Source organism: Parasteatoda tepidariorum, chromosome 8 (genome assembly GCF_043381705.1).
Source record: "Parasteatoda tepidariorum isolate YZ-2023 chromosome 8, CAS_Ptep_4.0, whole genome shotgun sequence".
Lineage (NCBI taxonomy): Eukaryota > Metazoa > Arthropoda > Arachnida > Araneae > Theridiidae > Parasteatoda > Parasteatoda tepidariorum.
Window position 1 is genome coordinate 6,766,359 of NC_092211.1, and position 22,000 is coordinate 6,788,358.

General features: G+C 31.7%; 1 protein-coding gene across 1 annotated transcript in view; it reads right to left on the reverse strand.

The window, feature by feature from the left end:
• Window positions 1-15,275, reverse strand: part of LOC107450836 (calmodulin) — an 86,655-nt gene extending 71,380 nt beyond the window's left edge. Inside the window, exon 1 of the mRNA XM_043048297.2 lies at window positions 15,060-15,275. Within this exon, the coding sequence (XP_042904231.1) occupies window positions 15,060-15,065 (6 nt within the window). The 5' untranslated portion in view covers window positions 15,066-15,275. The remainder of the gene's footprint in view (window positions 1-15,059) is intronic.
• Between the last annotated feature and the right edge of the window lie 6,725 nt (window positions 15,276-22,000).

Consider the following 22,000-nt stretch of genomic DNA (forward strand, 5'->3'; position numbering starts at 1 on the left):
GCACAATATTACCGTGATTACAGAGCACGGAAGCGAGCGGAGCAGGAAAAAGAGTCGTTGAATAGAACTAGTGATCCTTCTACTACTGCTGATTCTTCTACAATTAACGTCGCAGGTTGCGAAGTTTAACTTCTTCCGCGCGGAGGGATTCCACACACAATTTTTTTTTTCACCTTGAGACTAGCTTTACTATAGGATTTTTTTCACGCTTAAAAACCCTAAGTCAACCTCGATTTAAGGTTTTTATTGAAAAGGTTGTTTTCCAAGGTTTTGGATGAGGGTAATGTGCGTAGAGTAGATCAGATGGTTACAGATCTCGTTTTAAGGTTAGAAGGTTTACACTGTCAAACCTTTTTAGGTTTCATTGAAAGGTTTCTGTTGAGTGAAAATAAACCTTATTTTGGTATCTGGGAATTATTTTGTCAAACTAAACAATTATGAAAACATTTTTCAATGCCCAAGTACTTCAAATGTTCATTGGAATGTAGAAAAATAGATTTCGGTTGCCTTTAAAGTTTTCTTGGAGATAAATTATTCAAATTATGGGTGTTTGCCTGACAATCAAGCACTATTAGAAAAAAATGCACTGTTTATACAAAAGAATCTATTTATTTTAGAAAATATATCAGGCAATGCAATTTATACTTAGCTTTATTTTAATACAATTTATAAAAAGTAGGATTCTCAAGATTTGTGCCTGGGGCCAGGGTATGCCCATGCGTAGGGGAGAGTGGGGTCAATTGTAACAGGGTACGATTGTAACAGAGCAAAAATTTCGAGTGTCGGATTCTAGATTTGNGATTCTCAAGATTTGTGCCTGGGGCCAGGGTATGCCCATGCGTACTGCTCCACTGGTCTTTCACAATATTTAAGTAAAGGAAATATGTTACATCAAATTATCTAATTTTGTACAATCAAATGTACAACGATTTGTTAATTTAAAATTGTTTTTTTTTATCGAGTATTCTCTTATTTCAAAAGGAAAATTTAAAACTTAATATTTATGACTAATTCATCGGTACTAAAATACAACCAAATATCTAATTATATTCCTTCATAAATAAGAAACCTTCATAGATTTTTGAAAGTTATACAACAAATGTATTTTATCATTTCAACCAGTTACCTTAGTAACTGAGTTACCCCATTTTTGTTGGCTCTGATTTAATTAAGCATGTTCAGTAAAAAAAAAAAAATGCATCGTAGAGTAATAATGCCTGCCAAATTTAATCAACGAGTTAATTTAATTCGAGTTCATATTTAGAGTGTCATTTCTTCCGCTGCTCTGGTTTTAATAATATTAGATTAAAAGAACTTTCCTTTTTTATAGTGTCAATAAACAGGTAGAATATGTTTCAATTAGAAATAACCGTGAACTTTCACTTATGCGCCGGCCTAAAGGAACAACAGAAAAATACGCATAAATGAAAACCTTTCAACACTCTCAAACGCAACATAAATTGCATTAAAAACATGATTAATAATCTTTCTAAAGATAAAATTATAATCCATTAATATCATTATTAAATTATATTTATAATCGCTATAAATAGTAATTTATATTAATCATAATTATCGTTATAAATCGTATTAATCGTTATATATCGTAAATCGTAATTAAAATTTTTAATCGTAGAAACGACAGATGTTAAAAGGTTGTAAGGGGATGAAAAATGAACTATAGCAACAATACGAGTAGTTCTTTTTATCTGTAACAAAGATTGCTTGCAGTTATTTCATTTTTTTTATTTTCCGCTATAACAGACACTGGATAAAAACTTTTTTTCTAAAATAATATGTGATTTTTTTCTATTTAAAGGGAATAATTTCGAATAATTTCGGCGCATAATTGAAATATTTATTTGTAGAGCGACGCATTAAAGAATGAAAACTATCATTCTTTCCCTATATAATGGAAAAATCGTCCTCTAAATGAAAAAGTCGAATAAAAGAGGCATAAGTGAGGAGGTCACTCTAATTTGATTATGTCAACAACAACAACAACAAAAAGGATAATTTCATGAAACCAGAGATTTTCAATGAACCTCGGATTTAATGAAAAAAAAATTTTTTCCAGGTGGATGCAGTATTATTGACAGTCTCTTGCCAAATTATTAGACGCATTCTAAGATTCTATGTGAAATCTTAATTATTAGGTGATACTCTATACAGCTGTATTGTTTTTACGCGGTTTGCACTTGTTTACGTTAGTGTATCAATGGGTTAACATTGTAATGCAATACGTTGAAAATAAATACAAATAGGAAGCATATAAAACATCTCCAGAATAAAAACCCATGACATGTATGTTTAAATGTAAAAGTATTGCCCTTAAACTCGTGCAAAACATGTAATAATTAAAAAACTACAGTCCGTCTCATCATTTGGTCTATTTATTATAATAGACTAATATAATACCTGATATAATAAATATTCTATATTTATCTAATATATCGTGTGATTTATCCTATAGTGAATTATCTATCGTCTCATTTAACCCATTGATACACTAACGTAAACAAGTGCAAACAGTCGGTGTAAAAACAATAATGCTGTATAGAGTATCACCTGATAATTAAGATTTCACATAGAATCTTAGAGTGCGTCTAATAATTTGGTCAGAGCTTGTACTTGCGGAATTTCAATTTGTTCGAAAATTACGGAAATTTTAAGGATCTCTTTTGCGAATCTACCCCCTTTTTCCTTTGCTTTAAATAATGATAATTTATCCATGGCTATAAAAAAAAAAATTCTATCCTTAGAGATTCATTTCTGTGTCAAAAGTAACAAAACAGATCAATAAATGAAATTTAAAAAAATAAGAGAAAGCCATTAGATAATGCTGATACAAATCTGGCGATACCTAACAGTATTTACATTTACAATGAAAATTTTTTAGAAATATTTCCCGAGCGATTGCAACCTTCTCATATTTGAACTGTTATACGCTATAAGTAAACAGTATATAACAGTTTAGTGTTTGAAAAATGTAGTACTACACGATAGAACGTCTTCAATAAGGAACAGTGTTTAACACTAGAAAGACTAAAACTTAGTATATACCTATATTGCCCAAAAGCAGTCAAAATGACTTTATTGTAAAAGAATGTGTAAAGAAATGTGTTTAAAATTAATTTTTAATATTTTTTATATTATTGACAATAATATAACAAGTTATTAGTAAATATTAACACTAAAAAAATTACACGTTGTACGAAGTTATAAGAAATTGTGTCGTTATGTACATCATTGTTTTTCTAATTGAAATTAAAAAGCAGTCAAAATGACTTCCTTAGGCAACCTAGAGTTAAAAATCTAGTTTACTTTTTTCTGTAATCAGGATATGTCAAGAAGGTTGTCCACAGATTTAATAGATGTCTAATTATGAACCAATGATAATCCATATATTAAAAGAGTATATTTATCCACAGTTACACAAAATGGTCATAGAAAGTGTCGACAAAAATTACTGTCCACGCATAACCCCGTCTTATTATTCAAGTTAAAAATTGAACTTGTATTGAATCACTCCTGTAAACATACACAATCTGGTTGTTATGGTGGTGGAACCATAATGGTGTGGGGATGTTTATCGTTGTTAGTTCCCCCTGGTGGGCAATCTCCCAACTCTCTTCCAGCATTCACACATCGCACAGACGTGGTTTGACGGGTGCCTTCTCTCTAAGTTCCCATAGAACACGACTTTGGGGACAAATTAGATCTCACTTTAGCTGTCGAAAAACGGGTCTTCCCAGAAGGTTGTCATCCATGCAAAAAGCAACATCATTATTAATGTCAGGGACGTTCCTTAGATAGGTGCTTTTAAATACTACTTTTCACAATAATGGTTTCTTAAGAGAGCAGGATTATCCAGGTCTGTTGCTTGAAGAAATTGCTATTTTGTTGGCTGAAATACGATTGAAAATGCTGATGGATGCGATGATAACCATAAGTTGAAGAAGGTGTTGATCGGTGTATTTCCTAAAGTTCGTATTTTATACCATATATAGATATCGAAGAATCATAATTATAAATGTTACGAATGTTAAAATGTTTCTTTTTTTTTAAACATGTGGAACCCTATGGAGCTCTAAAGTAAAAAAAATCATTTTCATTTTCATTTTTGTGTACATACAAATTAATAAGTTTAGAAAATCGCCCGGAAGCTGCCGGGTTAAGTCCCATAGGTGACCTCCGTCCACCAAGAAATCAAAAATGCGATGTATAGTTTTCGCCAAAGAATCCATGTATTGGCTATTAATTGACTAAATATTTATGTGTCAAGGTTCTTTTGTTCAAGCCTTCTTACGCATTCGAATGTGTTGGCAGAAAGGAAAGCGTGAGAAATAATAAGGAATTTCAATGAAACATTTAGCAACCCTATTACGATTTTAGAATTCTATGCTAATGGCAGAGAGGGAATCTCTAAAAATAAATTTTATTCTGCATTCAATTGTGGCACAGATTATATGAATGATTTTTATTATTGAAAAACGATTAAACAACTAAATGTGTAGGAAATGTGTTATACAGCATGACAATGATTATTATGCAGGAGAGCTTTTTTTCATGTTTACACGTGATTATGTTAAAGAGAGTGTAGCGTCTCAAATGAAGGTCACCTGATAGAACAGAACTACACACAGAATGTTTTTGTATTGTAACGAAATGATCGTTTGTGTTTTGCATTTTCAGAATAATGGTTATCATTCTAGGAATACAAAAATGTTCTGCCCTCTCATCCGATAACTTATTTTTAGGTCTAATATATCTTTTATATTTGAGAGAAATTGGCGAATGATAACTAAAATAAAATGTTCTGCCCTCTCATCCGATAACTTATTTTTTGGTCTAATATATCTTAAGTAAGTTTGAGAGAAATAGTTAAATGACCGAAAGAGAACTAAAATAAAATTCGAATTCGGAACAAAGAGTAAATGCATCTCAAATTTTTTAAAAAAATACTAATAGCAAAATATGAGTCAGACAAATTACAATACAGGGATGTTTATTATTTAAAATAATACAAAAATTGTTTATTTTAAAACATTATTTTCAGTTGTTAAAAATTGTAAGACAGCGAAAAAAAAATTTCATGCATTTAGAGAAAAATAAATGTATCTCAGCCCATTTAATGGATAATATGATCTTATTGCTTTGATCGAAACTCTTCTAATAAGCTAACTCGATCTTCTTCTTTAAAAAATAAACGAACTTAAAGGAAAAGGGAAAAAATAAACGCAAAATATACTCCAATCAAATTCCTTAAATGCGTGTGCAATTATTGTTTCGTCTGCATTCTTAAAGCCATTTTTTTCCCTTTAGTATTTCTTTTAAAGAGTGTTGCCAACTGCTGGTGATAAAATAGCAACTTGAAATAGATCGGGCAGAAGGACAAGCCATTCAGAAAAACAAAACACCACTGCAATGCGACAAAGCATACCTGAAGGAGTCTGTTTGAAACAGTGTGTTTAGCTTTTATCTGTCCTTCTAAAAAACATTTTTTTTTATCTTAGCATTGCCTCCTCCAACAAGCTTCTTCTTCTTCTGCAGGAGAGAAAAGAAGAGCTTTATTCAAAGAACAAACTGTTTCTTTTTTTTTGGTGTTTCAAAAATGAATGCAGATCCTGCTCTAGTGAAAGTACAAAACTTTTCATCATCTCCTATCATTTTGATAAATTTAAAACAAAACGAGGCTGTTTGAATCGTTTGTTTATATTTCAGAAAGATTTGTGTTAAAGAAAACCTGGAATAAAACCGTTGTTAGGAAGAACGGAAATGATAATAAAAAAATAATAAAAAGATTGAAACAAAAGAATGCAAAATTTTAAAAAAGAAAGTTAAAAATAATTAATTAAAATGAAGACCGATTATATTTTTTTATTTTATAGCCGATATTGAACAGCCGACCCAACTTTTTGGGTTTACGACTACTAATAATAACTAACTTAACCCTGCCCGCCCCTGTGCAATCCAGAAGACAAGGGAACTCCTGGATCAAGTATTGGGAGAAATTTGATTTCATGAAGGACTTTTTGATGGAACTAAAATGCAATTGCGTTACGTGGAAAGAAAAACCACGAAAACATCACAGGGAGAGCCTGACTTCAGGGAGACTCCAATCCATGATCCGCCTACCAATGAGGATATTTTATGTCAGCACAGTGGTCGGTGCAAGCCGGATGCGGAATTCCTATCGACCAGCCATCGCTGAGATTCGAAACCGGTTCACCTCATTGGAAGGGAGGACTTCTTGATGGAACTAATCCGCATTTGCGTCATAAGGCGAGGAAAACCACGAAAACGATGGTTTAGTTCGATGGTTAGGGGACTCTAATCCATGATCCATCTACCACTGAGGATATTTTACGTCAGCACTGCGGTCGATACAAGCCAGGTGCATGAATCGTATCGTCCAGCCATCGCTGGGATTCGAACCCGGTGCGTCTCAATGGAAGGCGAATATTCTATCCCCTTGAGCACAATAAAGACAGATTAGTGACTGAAAAGACTCTTCATCCCACATAGTTATGTCCACAAAATTCTGATATTACGTTCGGATCGCCAAAGAAAAATATATCAATGTGTGAGGAGTTAAACTACTGCAACTAAAGTCAGTGGCGCGACAGCCCATTGAGGGTAAAGACCTACTGTAGCCCTCTCAATTTTCTAGATCTTAGGCTCTGGGGTGAAGGAGCAGGAGTTATATATTTTATATGTTCCGGTTAGGTTGGCAACCGAGGGCAGAAAGACCAGTGTTAAGTTCCCAATCATGCTTGGTACGAGGTGTGAGGTTGCACCAAAGACAAAAATGTAACCGATTCGTCAACAAAATTCAATTCAGTAAAAAACAAAACACAAAAACACGAAATAAAATATATAATGTACATAATAATAAAATATATAAATTCGGGGAAAGAAATATTATGTACCTGGCAGATTACGAAGGAAAAAAAAAAGGAAAGAAATTAAAGCGTAAAAGTAGGAAAATGTATTTAAGGTGTACCCCGCAGTCGGTTATTATTATTATAATTATTAAACCAGTTAACTCAAAAGTTCGTATTTTAATAACAACATTTTGATTCAATAACTTGCATGGAAATGAATAACATCTGTTGATTAATATTAGTTAATTTAATTAAAATTAAGATGGTTGTTGGTTAAATATTAAATTTTGGAAAGAATGACTTTTTCAGCCGAAATTGAAGTGCAAATTTCAATTACGAACTAAACACGAGTTTCATTCAGAACTTCAATTTGGATGGAAGTTATTATAATATTAAGAGATCCGTGGTGGCTCAGGGGATAGAGCGTTTGCCTTCCTGTGAGGGGATACGGGTTCGAATCCCAGCGATGGCTGGTCGATGCGAATTCCGCACTCGGCTCGCACCGACCAAAGTGCTGACGTAAAATATCGTCAGCGGATCATGGGTGCGCTATCCGTGGAAGGTTAAAGTAGTTTTCCTCTCCATATGTAACGCAAATGCTGGTTAATTTCATTAAAATAAAGTCCTAGGAGAACGTTACCCAAAAATTGGGTCGGCAGTTCAACGACGGTTATAAAATAAAATACTGTTTTACTTTTATTGTAGTGAATTATTTGTAAATTAGTTACTTTTTGGAAATGCTATATTTATTCAAAAACACGAAAAAATTTTCTAAACGTGGAAACTTTAATCAAACAATATTCAAAATCAAATCTTAGAAAAAATGAAATCTGGAAACTGATTCGGTGATTCGTATCACCATCAATATATTTAAATCATCTAAGTGAGCTGATTCTGTTCATTCGATTCACCTTAGTGATTCGTTTTGCTCATCTCACTGAAATCGTGGTACAAGAATTCATTCTTTTATAAATAATTTGGTGGCTTTTAAACCCCCTTCATCAATGATTTTATTTTATTTCATTTTATAACCGTTGTTGAACAGCCGACCCAATTTAGGGTTTTCGACCACCCATGTTCAACGCCTTTTGAACACAATCCAGAGAACACGGACTCTTTAGACGAACATCAATCTTTGCTTCTTCTTTGTATTTATATTCGGGAACAACGTTTAGAATAAATGGATGGTTTACCGTGTAAAGCTAAGCCTAGATGGCGCTAGGGGTTAAAATTCGTCATTAGACTTTCGGGTTACTACTTCCGGCTGATTTTTACGACTAAACTTGAAAAAAACCATCCAATTTTTTTTCTTCTATAGCCATCGTTGAACAGCCTACCCCATTTTTTGTTTTAAGGCTACTAATGTTCAACTTCGTAGCCTTGTCATTTTGAATCCAATCCAGAAGACAAGGAAACTCCTGGATCAAGTATTGGGAGAAATTTTGCCTTCGTGAAGGACTTTTTGATGGAACTGACTCGCATTTGCTTTACTAGTACAGGAAAACACGGTTTGCCCGTGGCAAGGGGACTCTAACTCATGATCCGTCAACCACTGAGGATATTTTAAGTCAGCACTGGGGTCGGTGCAAGCCGATTGCGCAATTCGAATCAACCTGCCATTGCTGGGATTCGAACCCGGTGCACCTCACTCGAGGGCGAACGTTCTTATCCCTTGAGACATCCCGGCATTTTTATCTTTTTCATTAGTTTGGTTTTAGCTCCCTTGCGGAGGACATTGTCTACACGTGACGTGATTGGGAAGTAAAATGAATGCGTCAAACATTAATTAACATTCTACGAAGACTGGCATTATTCATTTCTGTGCAATTTCTAATCTAAAATATTTGCCGCATTTTTTTTTTCTTCTTTAGGTTATTAACACGCGACAACATCATTAATGTCTTCCTGCCTTAAACGCTCTAATTTTAGAATTCTTTTTGGGGTGGACGAAAGAATAAAAACGAAAAATGAACATGAATGAAATTGTTGCCACCCAATACAAGGAAAACTTCTCTTTTTTTCCCTCACTTTCTTACTTTAATTAGTATTGTAGTTGGCGGGATAAATATGATCATTAAAAAAAAATAGTAATGGCAAAATTTAAGGGCAGCAAACCAACGATCTATTAGATTTCAAAATTCCGCAGAATAATTTCATTCGCAGTCGCAACGCTCGAATATTCCATCTGGGGAGAAGACCGGTTCCATGAACTAACCCTTTCCCCACCTTTTCTTCTCAGTTGTATAGGAGTGTACAACGATATTTTATCCTTTCTAATATTTTTCGTATGTAATTGTCACAAATACTTTTTTTTTTAATTTTCCATGACGCTTTCTTTTAGAACTATGTTTAATTTAGTTCTCAGTTCCATGTAGTTTTCTAACTTAAAAAGTTTTTAATCTATTTGAAAATCAGGACAGAATGTACTTCCTTCTTCGATGACTCTCCACACGCTACTGGTGAAAGCATGCGAAGTATTGCCATGGGTAGAGAGTTCTGCTCTACGTCGCCCGTTTTGATCCCCAATTGAAATTTCACCTTAATTGCTCTTCTTTCTCTACTGAAGATTTTAAAGAAATTTACAGCATCAAAAAGCATCTAAATATTCATTAAGCAAAACAAAAATACAGACAAAAATTAAAATTTGGAATTTATGAACTGAAAGAAAGTAGACTGTAAAAGTAAAAAAACATTCATTTTTTAAAAATAATATCAGTTTAGTAAAAAAAAAAAAGAATAGAAATCCCTTGGCAAAAAAGAATTTATCTAGACATTGTTGGAGTAAATAATTGTTTATTATTAAATATTAATTGTTGTTTATTATTAAATGTTAATTGTTATAATTGTTTATTAATTGCTTATTGGAGTAAATAATTGTTATTTTAATTAATGTTAAAGTCGAAATAACGATAATAATGATGTCGATAATGGTAAGAATAAATAAATAAATAGAGTAAAGTAAATAAATAAAGTAAAAAAAGTGTAGAGAAAATAAATAAATAGTTGTTTATTATGCGTTTGAATTATTATTAAAGTCAAAATAACAACAATAATAATGTCGAAATTAACGATGGTCCGAGAACACTAAAATTTGACCAGAACTCAATGTAATTTTTTGATCCCTCACAAAATAGTTTAAGTATCATTCATTTAAATTCACTTAATTAACTTTAAAGTTGAATCGACACATCTATTAATTACACGCGTATTACGTATTAATAGACACGGTATTAATTAAATGATATATTTTTTAATTCAAAATATTAAGAGGAAAATTCGTAAGAAAATAAAATTAAGCATAAAATAGAAGCGAGAACGTAACTTATTTAAATCGTAGAACATAACAATTTTATTTTACAATTTTAGTATCGTTTGATTTTTTAAATAAAGCGGTACAAATTCCAGCTCATAGCTCGCACACAATTAAATAATTAATAACTCACTCATCAAATCATGCTTGCGCGAAAACAACTTAAGTATTGCTTAATTATCTGCCACTCAAGTTCGATTTAACACGAGGCAAGTATTTCACTCTAACACAGGTGTATTCAACTCGACCTTGCAGGTCGTCGGGCTACCGAAACAGGGGTGCCATCCCCTCTGCAGAGGATCAAAATTGTGATGGTATGTCTTCGGATCATCCTCAGGGATGCTTCCCAGACAGTCGCCAATAGCCCATTGTGCAGTTTTAGTGTGACGTAAATAAAATACCTACTTACCTCAACTCGACCTCAAAAAATGTCTCTCTTTTTTTGAGTAAGAGATTTCAGTCATTCATTTTAAGAGAGTTAAGAGTGAAAATGTTCCTTTGGACTATTTAAATGAGAAAACATATGCGATAGCACTCTTTTATCATAATATTATTACGAATTTATTTATATGAGTATAATTTTGTGAATATCCTTTTGTTATTAGGCAAAATATCTCACACGATTCCTAAATAAATAGTTTAGTTAGAAAATTTAAAAGAAAGTCGTAATTCTAGCGTAATTTACAGAGAAAATAACGCCTTATATATTTCTTAAGGAAAACTCGGTTTGGCAACATTTTTGCCGACTTAACGATCATTTTGGTAATACTTGGCAACCCTTACGGAGACAAAATGAGAGTTTTGAAAAATGTGAGTTTCGAAGCTAAGGAGTACGCTATCTAACAATCAATCTTTTTTTCCTTTCTAATTTATTATTTTGTAAATATTTTGATTTTATTTAACTTGTGTTTATGATCCGTTAGCTTTCTCATTTCTTAATATTTTTGTAAATAATTTCTACTTGTTTTTCTATTTTGTAATTTTGTACATATTTCTAATTGGCACTATCATGTTATAATTTAGTTATTACCATGGTGATGTGTCATTTTCTCTTTTCTACTCCATATTTAGCCATTTGTGTTCCAGCTTTGTAATCAGTATTTTATTTTTCATTTTTACAGATGACCTCCACTACAAGATAATTGGGAAAAAAGCCAATTTTGGCCTCAGATTCCGAGCTACACATACCAGACCAAATCGCAATAGATAGAGAGTATTATAGTTTTCTGATTTGCGAGTCTCTTATGAACAGTCTGAAGTTTCAAAGCCTGTGCTGTGTGCCAGACGGGACTGAAAAATGCTGTATTTTCTAGAAATTTCCGATAATAAATTTTTGGAAGGACAGTTTCATTCATCCACACGAGCCCCTACCCTGATAGCAAAATAAGGTTTATTTCCACTCAGCAAAAAACCTTTTAATAAAAAACCTAAAAAGTTTTTTTATGCGGTATACGCGTAAACCTTCTAACCTTAAAACAAGATCATTGACAATCTGCTCTATTTTACACACATTACAGTATTCCAACACCTTGGAAAACAACCTTCTATGTAAAAACCTTAAATAGAAGTTGAGTTAGGGTTTTCAAAAGTGAAAAAATCCTTTCATAAAGCTAGTCTCAAGGTGAAATTAATTTTAAATTTAGGTCATTATAAGGTTTCTTTTTGCATTTCCTGCTCAGCAACCTAAGAGACAATGCTTTTTAGAAAAGCTTTAAAAAATAATTTTTTGGGTGAAAGGTTTGAAACTGCACTATTTTTGCTTTATTGAAAAAAGGTTTTTAGTATAAACATTTTCGTGACATTAAAAGGATAATTCCGAACACAAGGTTGCTGTAAGGTTACATGCATTTTCTGGGCTCTGCTCGATACAACCAATATAATAGAGAAACTTTTAAGTAGACTCTATTTTTGTTTGTTTGTATGCAATATAGATTCTTTACTCCAACTGGTGTTTTATTTATGAAATTATATTCTGTGATATTAATAGTGTGTCATTTTATTAAAAATATAAAAACTCTCATTCCAAAACAATTTCTTTCAATAGCAATTTAAAAAAGAAAAAAGTTGCTTGTTGAAAAATATTATGTGTATGCGAGCATTGTAACCCAAAGCGATAAGCTCTGTAACAGAATCGTAACGACATTGTCACAGGACGTTACAGAGTTCTTGCAGAAAGATTTTTCTTTTGAAAAGCAAAGAAAAGATTTAATTTTCTATTCTACAGAAATTTACGCGCAATATTTAAATCAAACATTTAGATAAACACCTTTTGGCTCGCTGCATTTACGCTGATAGTATCGTACATCGGTATAATGTTTTGATTGTACTATCGGCAGTTACGGATATTAATTTTCCCGTGATTTTTAAATATCCCGATATATTTCATACAATTTGAAAAATTCGAATCGTGCATTTGAATATTTATCTTTCAAACCAATAATTCTATCGAATTTTTGCCAGTTATTGCTATTGTTTTCTCCATAGTTTTTAAATCCGATATTTTTTATACGATATTATTAATTTATTACAACAACCTAATCTCGAAACGAAACACGTCGATGTTTTTCGGCAATTACTTCTACGGATTTTTAATTATTTTTCTTATTGTGAAGATTCACAAAATATGAAGAAGAAAAAATAATTTGTGCTTCCCTCCCCCGAACAAAATGCGAGAATATCACCCATACTATTAGAATAAAAATTACATGTTCAATTAAAAAAATAATTATAGTTTATTTTTTAAACACAGCGCTTTTGATATTTTAAATGAGATGTTTGCTATTATTAAAAGTATCTTGCATAGACAGATCCCAAATCAAAGTTTTTTATGGTTTTCCATTGATGGACCAACATAATCTTGATGGCAACCATCAATAATTCCATCATGAACCATCATATTTTTTGATGGTAACCAATATAAGTAACCATCACTCCAATGTATTAAATCGGACTGATTTATGATGGTCCAACATAAGAATACCAACTTGTTTTGATGGTTTGTTCATATAGAACAATCATGAATTTCCATCATAGTATCTTAGAAATCAAATGTTGGAACGATCATGAACAACCATCATCCCATTGTGTGAATTCGGACTGATTTATCCAACATAAAATTGTTTTGATGGTAAATTCCTGAGAACCAACAAAAGAATTCCCCTTAAACCATCAAGAAAAAGAATAGTTGGAACCATCATGGGCCATCACGGATTGTTGATCCATGAGAAGCAAACTTGTCTCGATGGTTAACCATCATAGTATTCAAGTAGTATTTTCCATCATGGAGTGATGGAAGTTTGTTGGCACATCAAATACCTTGAACGTGTAATGGAAAATGTTGGATGTGACCATCAAATGATGTTGGACCATAGTGAATCGCGAAGAAACCAACATAAACATCAAAATATTTTGTCTATGAATTTTTTCACCTAAGGGACAATATCTTATAAAAAAAATGCTTTAAAAATAAGGTTGAAAGGTTGGAAACTGCAATGTTTTTGCTTCATTGAAAAAAAAGGGTTTTCATAGCAAACATTTTCGTGATAATAAAATGAAAATTCCGAGACAAGGTTGCCGTAAGTTTACATGCTTTCTGGGATATTTATTTTTTTATCTGTCACATAAAATCCTTCAACCAATCCTTTTCTTAATTTAATATTCAAAACTAAACGCTTTCTCACACTTTAATATTATAATATGAACGTTTAATAATTTAGTATTAACATACTGTCTTTCAATCTATTTTTAGTCTTTGTTTAAATTTTTATTTTTATGTCCAAGACTACATTTTCTTTCACATTTTCATAAATATTTTCAATATTTTGTTCTTTGTTAGATTGATTTAAAATAGTTTTTTCTTCTTTTTTTTATTATTACATTCTTATTATTTTCTCTTATAAAACTTAATTGGTATTTTTATTGCAATATTTAACCTAGATTTCAGGAAAAAATTTATAAAGACAAGTTGCTTTTACAATCAGAAAAAAGCGATCAGTTTTTCTCCGATTTTACATTACAATCCTGTTAATCGTGATGCAAAATCCAATACATTCTTTTAAACCTAATATGGCAGAAGGTAGATCAGTATTTAAAGTAAGAAACTCAACCTACCTTGCCATATTTTTAATTTTTAAATTTAAAGTGCATTTTTTATTAAGTTGCAAATTACCTTTGAAGCAACTCCTGGAAAGCCTAGACAAAATGACTCCTTTGTGGTTTACTTTTGTTAAATGTGTCACTTTCTTTTTGAACTCTAGGTCTAAATTGGGATTGTTGGTTGAAATTCTGACACGGCTGAGAGAGAAATTTTTGATTTTGAGGTGGATAGTTATAATAACTGAGTTATTAATAAATATCGGTCTTTATGTCCGACCTTGAAATGGTTGTCTACACCCACGCAATTTGGATTCCAGCATTTTTTTGTTCATTTTCATTTTGGGATAAGACAGTGGGAATATCATGAATTATTTTAGAAACAATTGTGATCCATTCATTGGGTTCTTCTAGAACAAAAAGTGTTTTTATTTGTAGGGGTATAATCCTATAGACAAACCCTCAATTATACGCTGATTACTTAAGTTTATTTTTCGTCCTAACTTAACCTTTTCGGGAAAATATAAGTTTAGATCTTTAGCTTCGCCAGAAAATTGTATGTCATGTACTCGTATAAATTTTGTATTTATTCAAAATATTACATATACACCTACTTTTTCCTCTTCGCTTTAATCGAGTTTTTCGAATCAGTCGTGGAACTCAAACTTTACTTTTATGAAGCGATCCACTCAACGATTTTGAATGTTACTTTCGAAGATAAAATCGAATTCAAAGTTTTTGTCAACAAAAACATAAAATGTTAACCTTACCATCATGATTATCCACTCCCTGTAAACAATGACACTCTATTTTAAGGCACCACTACTCCAGTAAGAAGAAGGAAAAAAACGATTTCGATTAAAAAATCTGTAAAATAATCTATTTGTTTCAATTATTTATTCAATTGGCTTTGACACATACAATCTAACTAACACCACAATTACTTTTTCCCTTCGGTGCGCGTCTCGAAATAGAAAAAAAAGGGCCATCTAGTGGCGAAAGGGGAAAAGAGTCTCTCGCCTCATTGCCAAATTAAAACTAAAAACAAAGAAAAAATAATAAAGAAAACAATCTCGCATTTTGTGTTGCCTTTAGAATTGTGTTCTTTTTTTCTTTCTTCTTCTTCTTTAAAGCAGTCGATGGCGGCGCAACTGTCCGCGTTGATCCTTTTTGCCTCAACTCATTCTTCAGACTTCGACCAGACAAGACTTACACTCGAATTTCCACGAGCGCCATTTTCAAGTGCAACGTTAAAAAAAAAAGTTTGCTTTCGCAAATCTAATTACTCAATCTAATTACTCAATTAAATAATGACTCAAAATGATCACAATTTAAAGAAAAAAAAGGGACTTCTGGTGGGACTTTTATCAATTGCAATTCAACTTCCTCTTAATGCGTTCCTTACCAAAATTTCACAACTTCAATCTAATTTTTTGTTTAAAATGCTTGCGAAATTTTCACGAACTTATGATCCTTACGAATTTTGTATAACTTCTAATTTCTTATGCAAATGCTTGGGAATATTTTTACGAGTTTTCTTTAAATGCGATCTGCCTCATTTTTGTTTAAATGCGAAATTTTTGCCAATTGCAATTCAACTTCCTTTTAACGACTTACAAAATTTCATTAGCTTTCTTTATGGATGACAAGTTTGTGACTCCTTTAGAAAACCTTTTTTTAAAATTTTCCGTGTTTTTGAATTTGTCTTTTTACATATACGTGCATGTAATAGTGATGTTAATTTCCTTTTAAATGTAGTTGTAGTTGTTGTTCATTTACGTCGCACTAGAGCTGCACAATGGGCTATGGGCAACGGTCTGGGAAACATCCCCGAGGATGATCCGAAGTCATGCCATCTCAATTTTGATCCTCTGCAGAGTGGATGGCACCCTTCGACCTTCGGTAGCCCAACGACCAGCTCGAGATGTCTAGCACTTTACGGTAGAACAGTTTAACGAGGACCCATGCCGCACACCCTTCGGTCCCTACGCAGACTAATCCAAGTGGTCACCCACCCGCACACTGACCACAGCCAGTGATTTCGGTGCTTTGCTGGGAACCGTGTCTTAACGATCAGTCCACTGCGGGACATTCTTTTTAAATGCGTCCCCTGTTTAAATAATGCTGCATAATGCTTATAGTGTGTCCAGAAATAGCTGAATAAATCAGCTATTTCTGGACACACTATAAGTTTTTTCATTATTATAATTATGTTTTGTTAAACATTTCCAAGACACAAACGTAACAAAACTCCTTTTTTTTTTTATTGATCTGTTTCATTTTATTCTATTTTATTTTATAATCGTCGTTGAACAGCCGACCCAATTTTGGGTCAACTGTTCGCGACTACTCACGCTCAATTCCGCAGCCTCGTCATTTTGAACCCAATCCAGAAGACAAGGAAACTCCTGGATCAGTACCCCCAGAAGTACGATTTGTAACTGGAACATGGAAGACTTTGTGACTCGACAGATTTAACGCGCACCAGTCACCATTTATTACACGGGGAGTCTTCGGCCGGCGGAGATCGACCCCACAACCTCTTGGACATGGGCCCAGTGCCCTACCCAACAGCCTTTTGCCATCGATATGCATGTTGTATTACAGCTCTTGTCAATGTCAGAAAGATTTTTGAGAAACCGGGTCCCTCAGCTGGTGATGAATTTCATCTCCTCCCCTGGGAGAGGGGGGAAACAAGTCGCAGGAACGAGTCTGTTTTTTCCCGAATACCCTTGTCTGAAGCTAAATTCCTAATCAGTGTGTTTTACTGATAACCTTTATAATAATTTGTTCGACATGTATAAAGGAAATAAAAAGAAAAAAACATGTTTTCGATGAGTAGTCGGTCCTTATTTGAAGATAAAGTTCAGACGGTCATGTAAAAATGCGTCATTTTTAATTGTAACTGTATCGATTAAAAATGGTGGAATAATGAAGTGAAACACCCTATGAAATATATTGTTGCTTGATTATAATAAAATGAGCAGTTTCATCCTTTTTTACGGACTGCTAGGCTATTCAAAGTATGTGTTATAGTATTTGTACCTCATTTCGCTAAACAAATATCTTAGAAACTCTCTTAAAGCATTTGAGACAGTTAATTTTTTGATGAAAATTGATATTTTTATTTTTTGTTCTCGGTTACTTTTGCAATTATAATAAATTTTTCGACATTGAAAGACCAAATATCATTCATTCCAAAATACAATTAAAAAAAAATAAATTAATAATTAATTAATTTTAATTAATTTTATAATTAATTATAATTACTATATTTATTTATAATTACGATATTTATATATTATGACTGTATTACTATATGTGATTATGATATTTATTCCGTATTACTATTTACATAGCATTTTCTACATTTACTTATAATTATTATAATTTAGTATATATGATTACTATATTTATTCCATATTATTAGTTTCATAGCATTTTCTATATTTATTTAAAATTATATGATTAATTATAATAACTTTATTTACTTATTATTACTATATAACTATTTGTGATTACTATATTTATTCCGTATTACTAGTTACATACCATTTTCTATATTTATTTATAATTACTATATTTATTTATTAATGTAAGGGATGGCTTTGATGCTTTCCATTTTGGAGTATTCTATGATCTATAAATGTTATTAAAAGATACATGGGTATTTTCACAAAATGCTATTTTCTCAGTAGTATTTGCTATTTTAAAAGGTATATTTATAAATACATTTTAAAAGATATATATTTAGAAATATATTTTGAAAGATATATATTTGCTTTTATAAAAGATTCGTTATTTTAAAAGATAGATTTATAAAAATATAGGCTATTTTAAAAGATGCATGAGTATTTTCTCAGTATAGTTTTAAATAAATCCCACAATGCAAGGGGAAAAAAATGCTTGGTGTCATAAAATAAAGGGTACTTTTCCACTTCGTCAGATATGAAAAATTCGTCATGCAGCTTTTTTTCCCCAATATTTTATGAAAGGTTCATTAAAAAATAAATAAATAAAATAGCTGGTCAAGTGAAAAAGCGCCAAGGATAACCTTCTGTTATTTTAATAGACAGCTAGTGCCATCTATGTTTCAATCTTTGAATTATTCGTCTTTTATTAAAAATTTATATTATGGAAACTTCTGGTCATATTTGTGTGTATTCTGCAATGATGACAATTTATTGACAGATGTGTCACACTGTGAAAAAAATTTGAAAACAATGCGCAAAGCACATGAAAGAAATTACAAAGCATCATTTTTTACATTGTAGTTTTGCTCCATTTTTTTTTAAAATTTAATATTAACATTTCTCAATATATGTGATACATTTTATTTTCGAGTTCAAGAACACAATTTCGTTACTATGTGCAATCAAGTCTTTTTTTTTTTTCGAGAAATGACTCTATTTTACGACTTTAATATTTTACTATATTAATGACTCCAATATTTTCGTGCGTTTTCTGGCATAAAATTACAATAGTATACATAAATAAAATTACAATGATATTTTAAGTAATATTTAATTTATTGTTTTCTTTCATAAATAAATGTTTATTTATTAATAATATGGGATGTCCTTTTACAAACAACNTAAGAAATCAGACACAAAAACGTATTGTAAAAAATGAAGTAGATGATAATTTTAAAAGTTCGAATGTTAGATTGAACACTATTTAATGTTCTACAATATTAGCTCTAATATTAGAAAATAGGATTCAGAAGTTTAGCTTTTTCTATCACTGCAGTATTATATTGTATCTTTGTAATGTTAGATAATATCATTTTGCTACATCGGCGTAAAATATTTCAAAAAAAGAAATAAATTTAAAAAATATTACTAACAACTAGTACTAGCAAAACTACCTTCATAAAACCCCATATCGTAAATTTGTGAACTTTGTAAAATTCAAAAACAAATTTAAATTTATAAATCAAATTTCATTAAGTCAAACATTTAAGCAAGGTTAAATTGTAAACTTATTATAAATTGTAATTTTAATGAGTTAACCTGAATTCTGCTTAGCGCAGCTAATGTTTAACACCTGATCTGATAAAAATCAAAATAAATTTTAGTAAAAATAACAAAGCTTTAAAAAAAGAAGTAAAATGTTTTTAATTAATTATAGGTCATTTTTTATTTTATTTCACTTTTATTGTTGATTTTTAAATTTATGTGCAAATCAAGTAAATAACAATTAATTTGAAATTACATTATTTTAATAATTTTATAAAATACTTTTTAAAAATATTTCGAAAAAAAATTATTTTAAATAGTAAAATCTCTATAATTTAATTAAAAATTCTGCTTTAATCTGCCTGAAACTCAGAATCGCAAGGAAAAAAAAGAAACATAAGTTTAGTTCTGAGAAAAATGTAGTATAATTCAAATTAAAATTAGTTCACGAAAATGGTTTTTAGTGACGAATTGTAACTTTTGGTGGCGCCATCTATTATTTTTTATATGTAGCTCTGAAACAAATAATTCATAAAAAAAGAAAGAAAGAAATAAAAATAAATACTTGAAATTTATTTAGTTTCGACCATAACATTTTGTGACTCTGAAGATTCTTAAATAATATTTTTGATATCTAAACTTTAATTTAATAAATTATTTTTAAAACGGAGACAAATTTTTAAAAAATTACTGTGATGTGATAAGAAGCGCTCTTAAGTTACAATTACCATAATTGATTATAATTAAACTAACAATTCACATATTTTCTTTCTAAATTTTTAATTTAAGCTGACTGTTTAAACTATATTCCTTCAAATAAGAGAAAAAAATGAAACAACCCCCAATTTAATTTTTTTTTATTTCAGAAACTTTGGGCAAAACTACAGGAAGAACTCCCCTTGTGTTATTCGTCTGAAAGCGTGGCGGTGGACTATGGTAACTAATTCAAGCAGGGATGTGGGGTTACTGTTTAGGGCAGGTTTTGGTCAGTGAGAGAAAGGACCAGATAAAAACCTAATAAGATTTTTGTGAGGTTTATGTGTAAACCGTATAATTTTAAAACGAGATATGTGACCATCTGCTAGTTTTGGGGAGGGTTAGGGGGATAAAACCTCCTCCGAAATATAAATCCAATCCAGAAGACAATTTGTTAAAGGTTCTATGTACTAACCAACAATTTTACCAAAAAAATTTAGTTAACATTTAAATTTCGAAACCATTAAAAAGTAATAAATTTTGTACTTTATCAAAATTAGATTTGCACAAACATTTAATTGCATATAAGAATGAGACTGAAACACATAACATCTTTTTTTTACTATAAGTTGCCTTTAGTATCTAAATTTGTAAGTTGCCTTCAGTATATCGAAATTGGCAAGTTGCCTTTAGTATCCAAATTTATAAGTTGACTTTAGTATCCAAATTTATAAGTTGGATTTAGTATCCAAATGTATAAGTTGCTTTTAGCATCCAAATTTTATTACCATTAATTACTTTTTTGAGAACGCTGCTTTCACAAAATTTTTGTTCAAAAAAAGAATTTTCTTTGAAGCAAAATTTTGTATTAAATTATTTTAGAATACAAGTGGTCAATGCTTATGCATTGCTTGGAAAAGGTTTGGTGACAATACAGGAGGCAGAAACAATAAGTGCCGACATTTTGGTTAAAATAAAAATATTCAAAATCAACAGATAAGATATTTTTGTATCATTTGCTTTAGATATCTTTCATCAAAATAAGTATATACATAGGTTTTCTATATTTTATTTTTTAACAGTCGTTGAAGAGCCGACCCATTTTTTTGGATTTACGACTACTATTGTTCAACTCCGTAGTCTTGTCATTTTGAACCCAATCCAGAAGACAAGAGGACTCCTAGATCAGGTATTGGGAGAAAATATTTGATGGAACTAAATTTGCGTTACATGGAAAGGAAAACCATGAAACCCCGTTGCATGGTTAGACGGCAAGGGGACCCTAGTCCTTGATCCGTCTACCACTGAGGAGATTTTACGTCAGCACTGTGGTTAGTGCATGCCGGATGCGGAATTCATATCGATCAGCCATCGCTAGGATTTGAACCCGGTTCACCTCATTGTAAGGCGAGCGCTCTATCCTCTGAGCCATTGCGACTCAAGAAATAATTATTGCATTTTCCAAATGCATATCGTCCCGCAGTGGACTGATTGTTAAGACACGGTTCCCAGCAGATCACCGAAGTCAAGCATCACTTGCTGCAGTGAGTGTGCGGGTGTGGATTAGTCTGCGTAGAGACCGAGGGTGTGCGGTATGAGTTCTCGTTAAACTGTTCTACAGTAAAGTGCTAGACTTCGCGTGCAGGTGGTCGTGCTACCGAAGTGGGGGTGCCATCTCCTCCGCAGAAGATCAAAATTGCGATGGCATGTCTTCGGATCATCCTCAGGGATGTTTCCCAGACCGTCGCCAATAACCCATGTGCAGCTCTAGTGTGACGCAAATGAACTACAACAACAACCAAATGCATATCCGCAGTAAATTTGAATTGATCATTAACTTGATTACATGAATTATAACAGCTCTTTTCCTCCAGTTGGTACACCTAATAGGTCCTGCCCATTGGTCAGAAAAACTACATTTTCTGCGTAGTCAACTACAACTATTTTATTACAATTTCAGTTAACTATAACAACAACTACTTTTTTTTTAATGTAGTGACTACAAACTACTTTCGAAATGTAGTCACTTCTTCGCGACTTTTAGAAGACAAACTTAA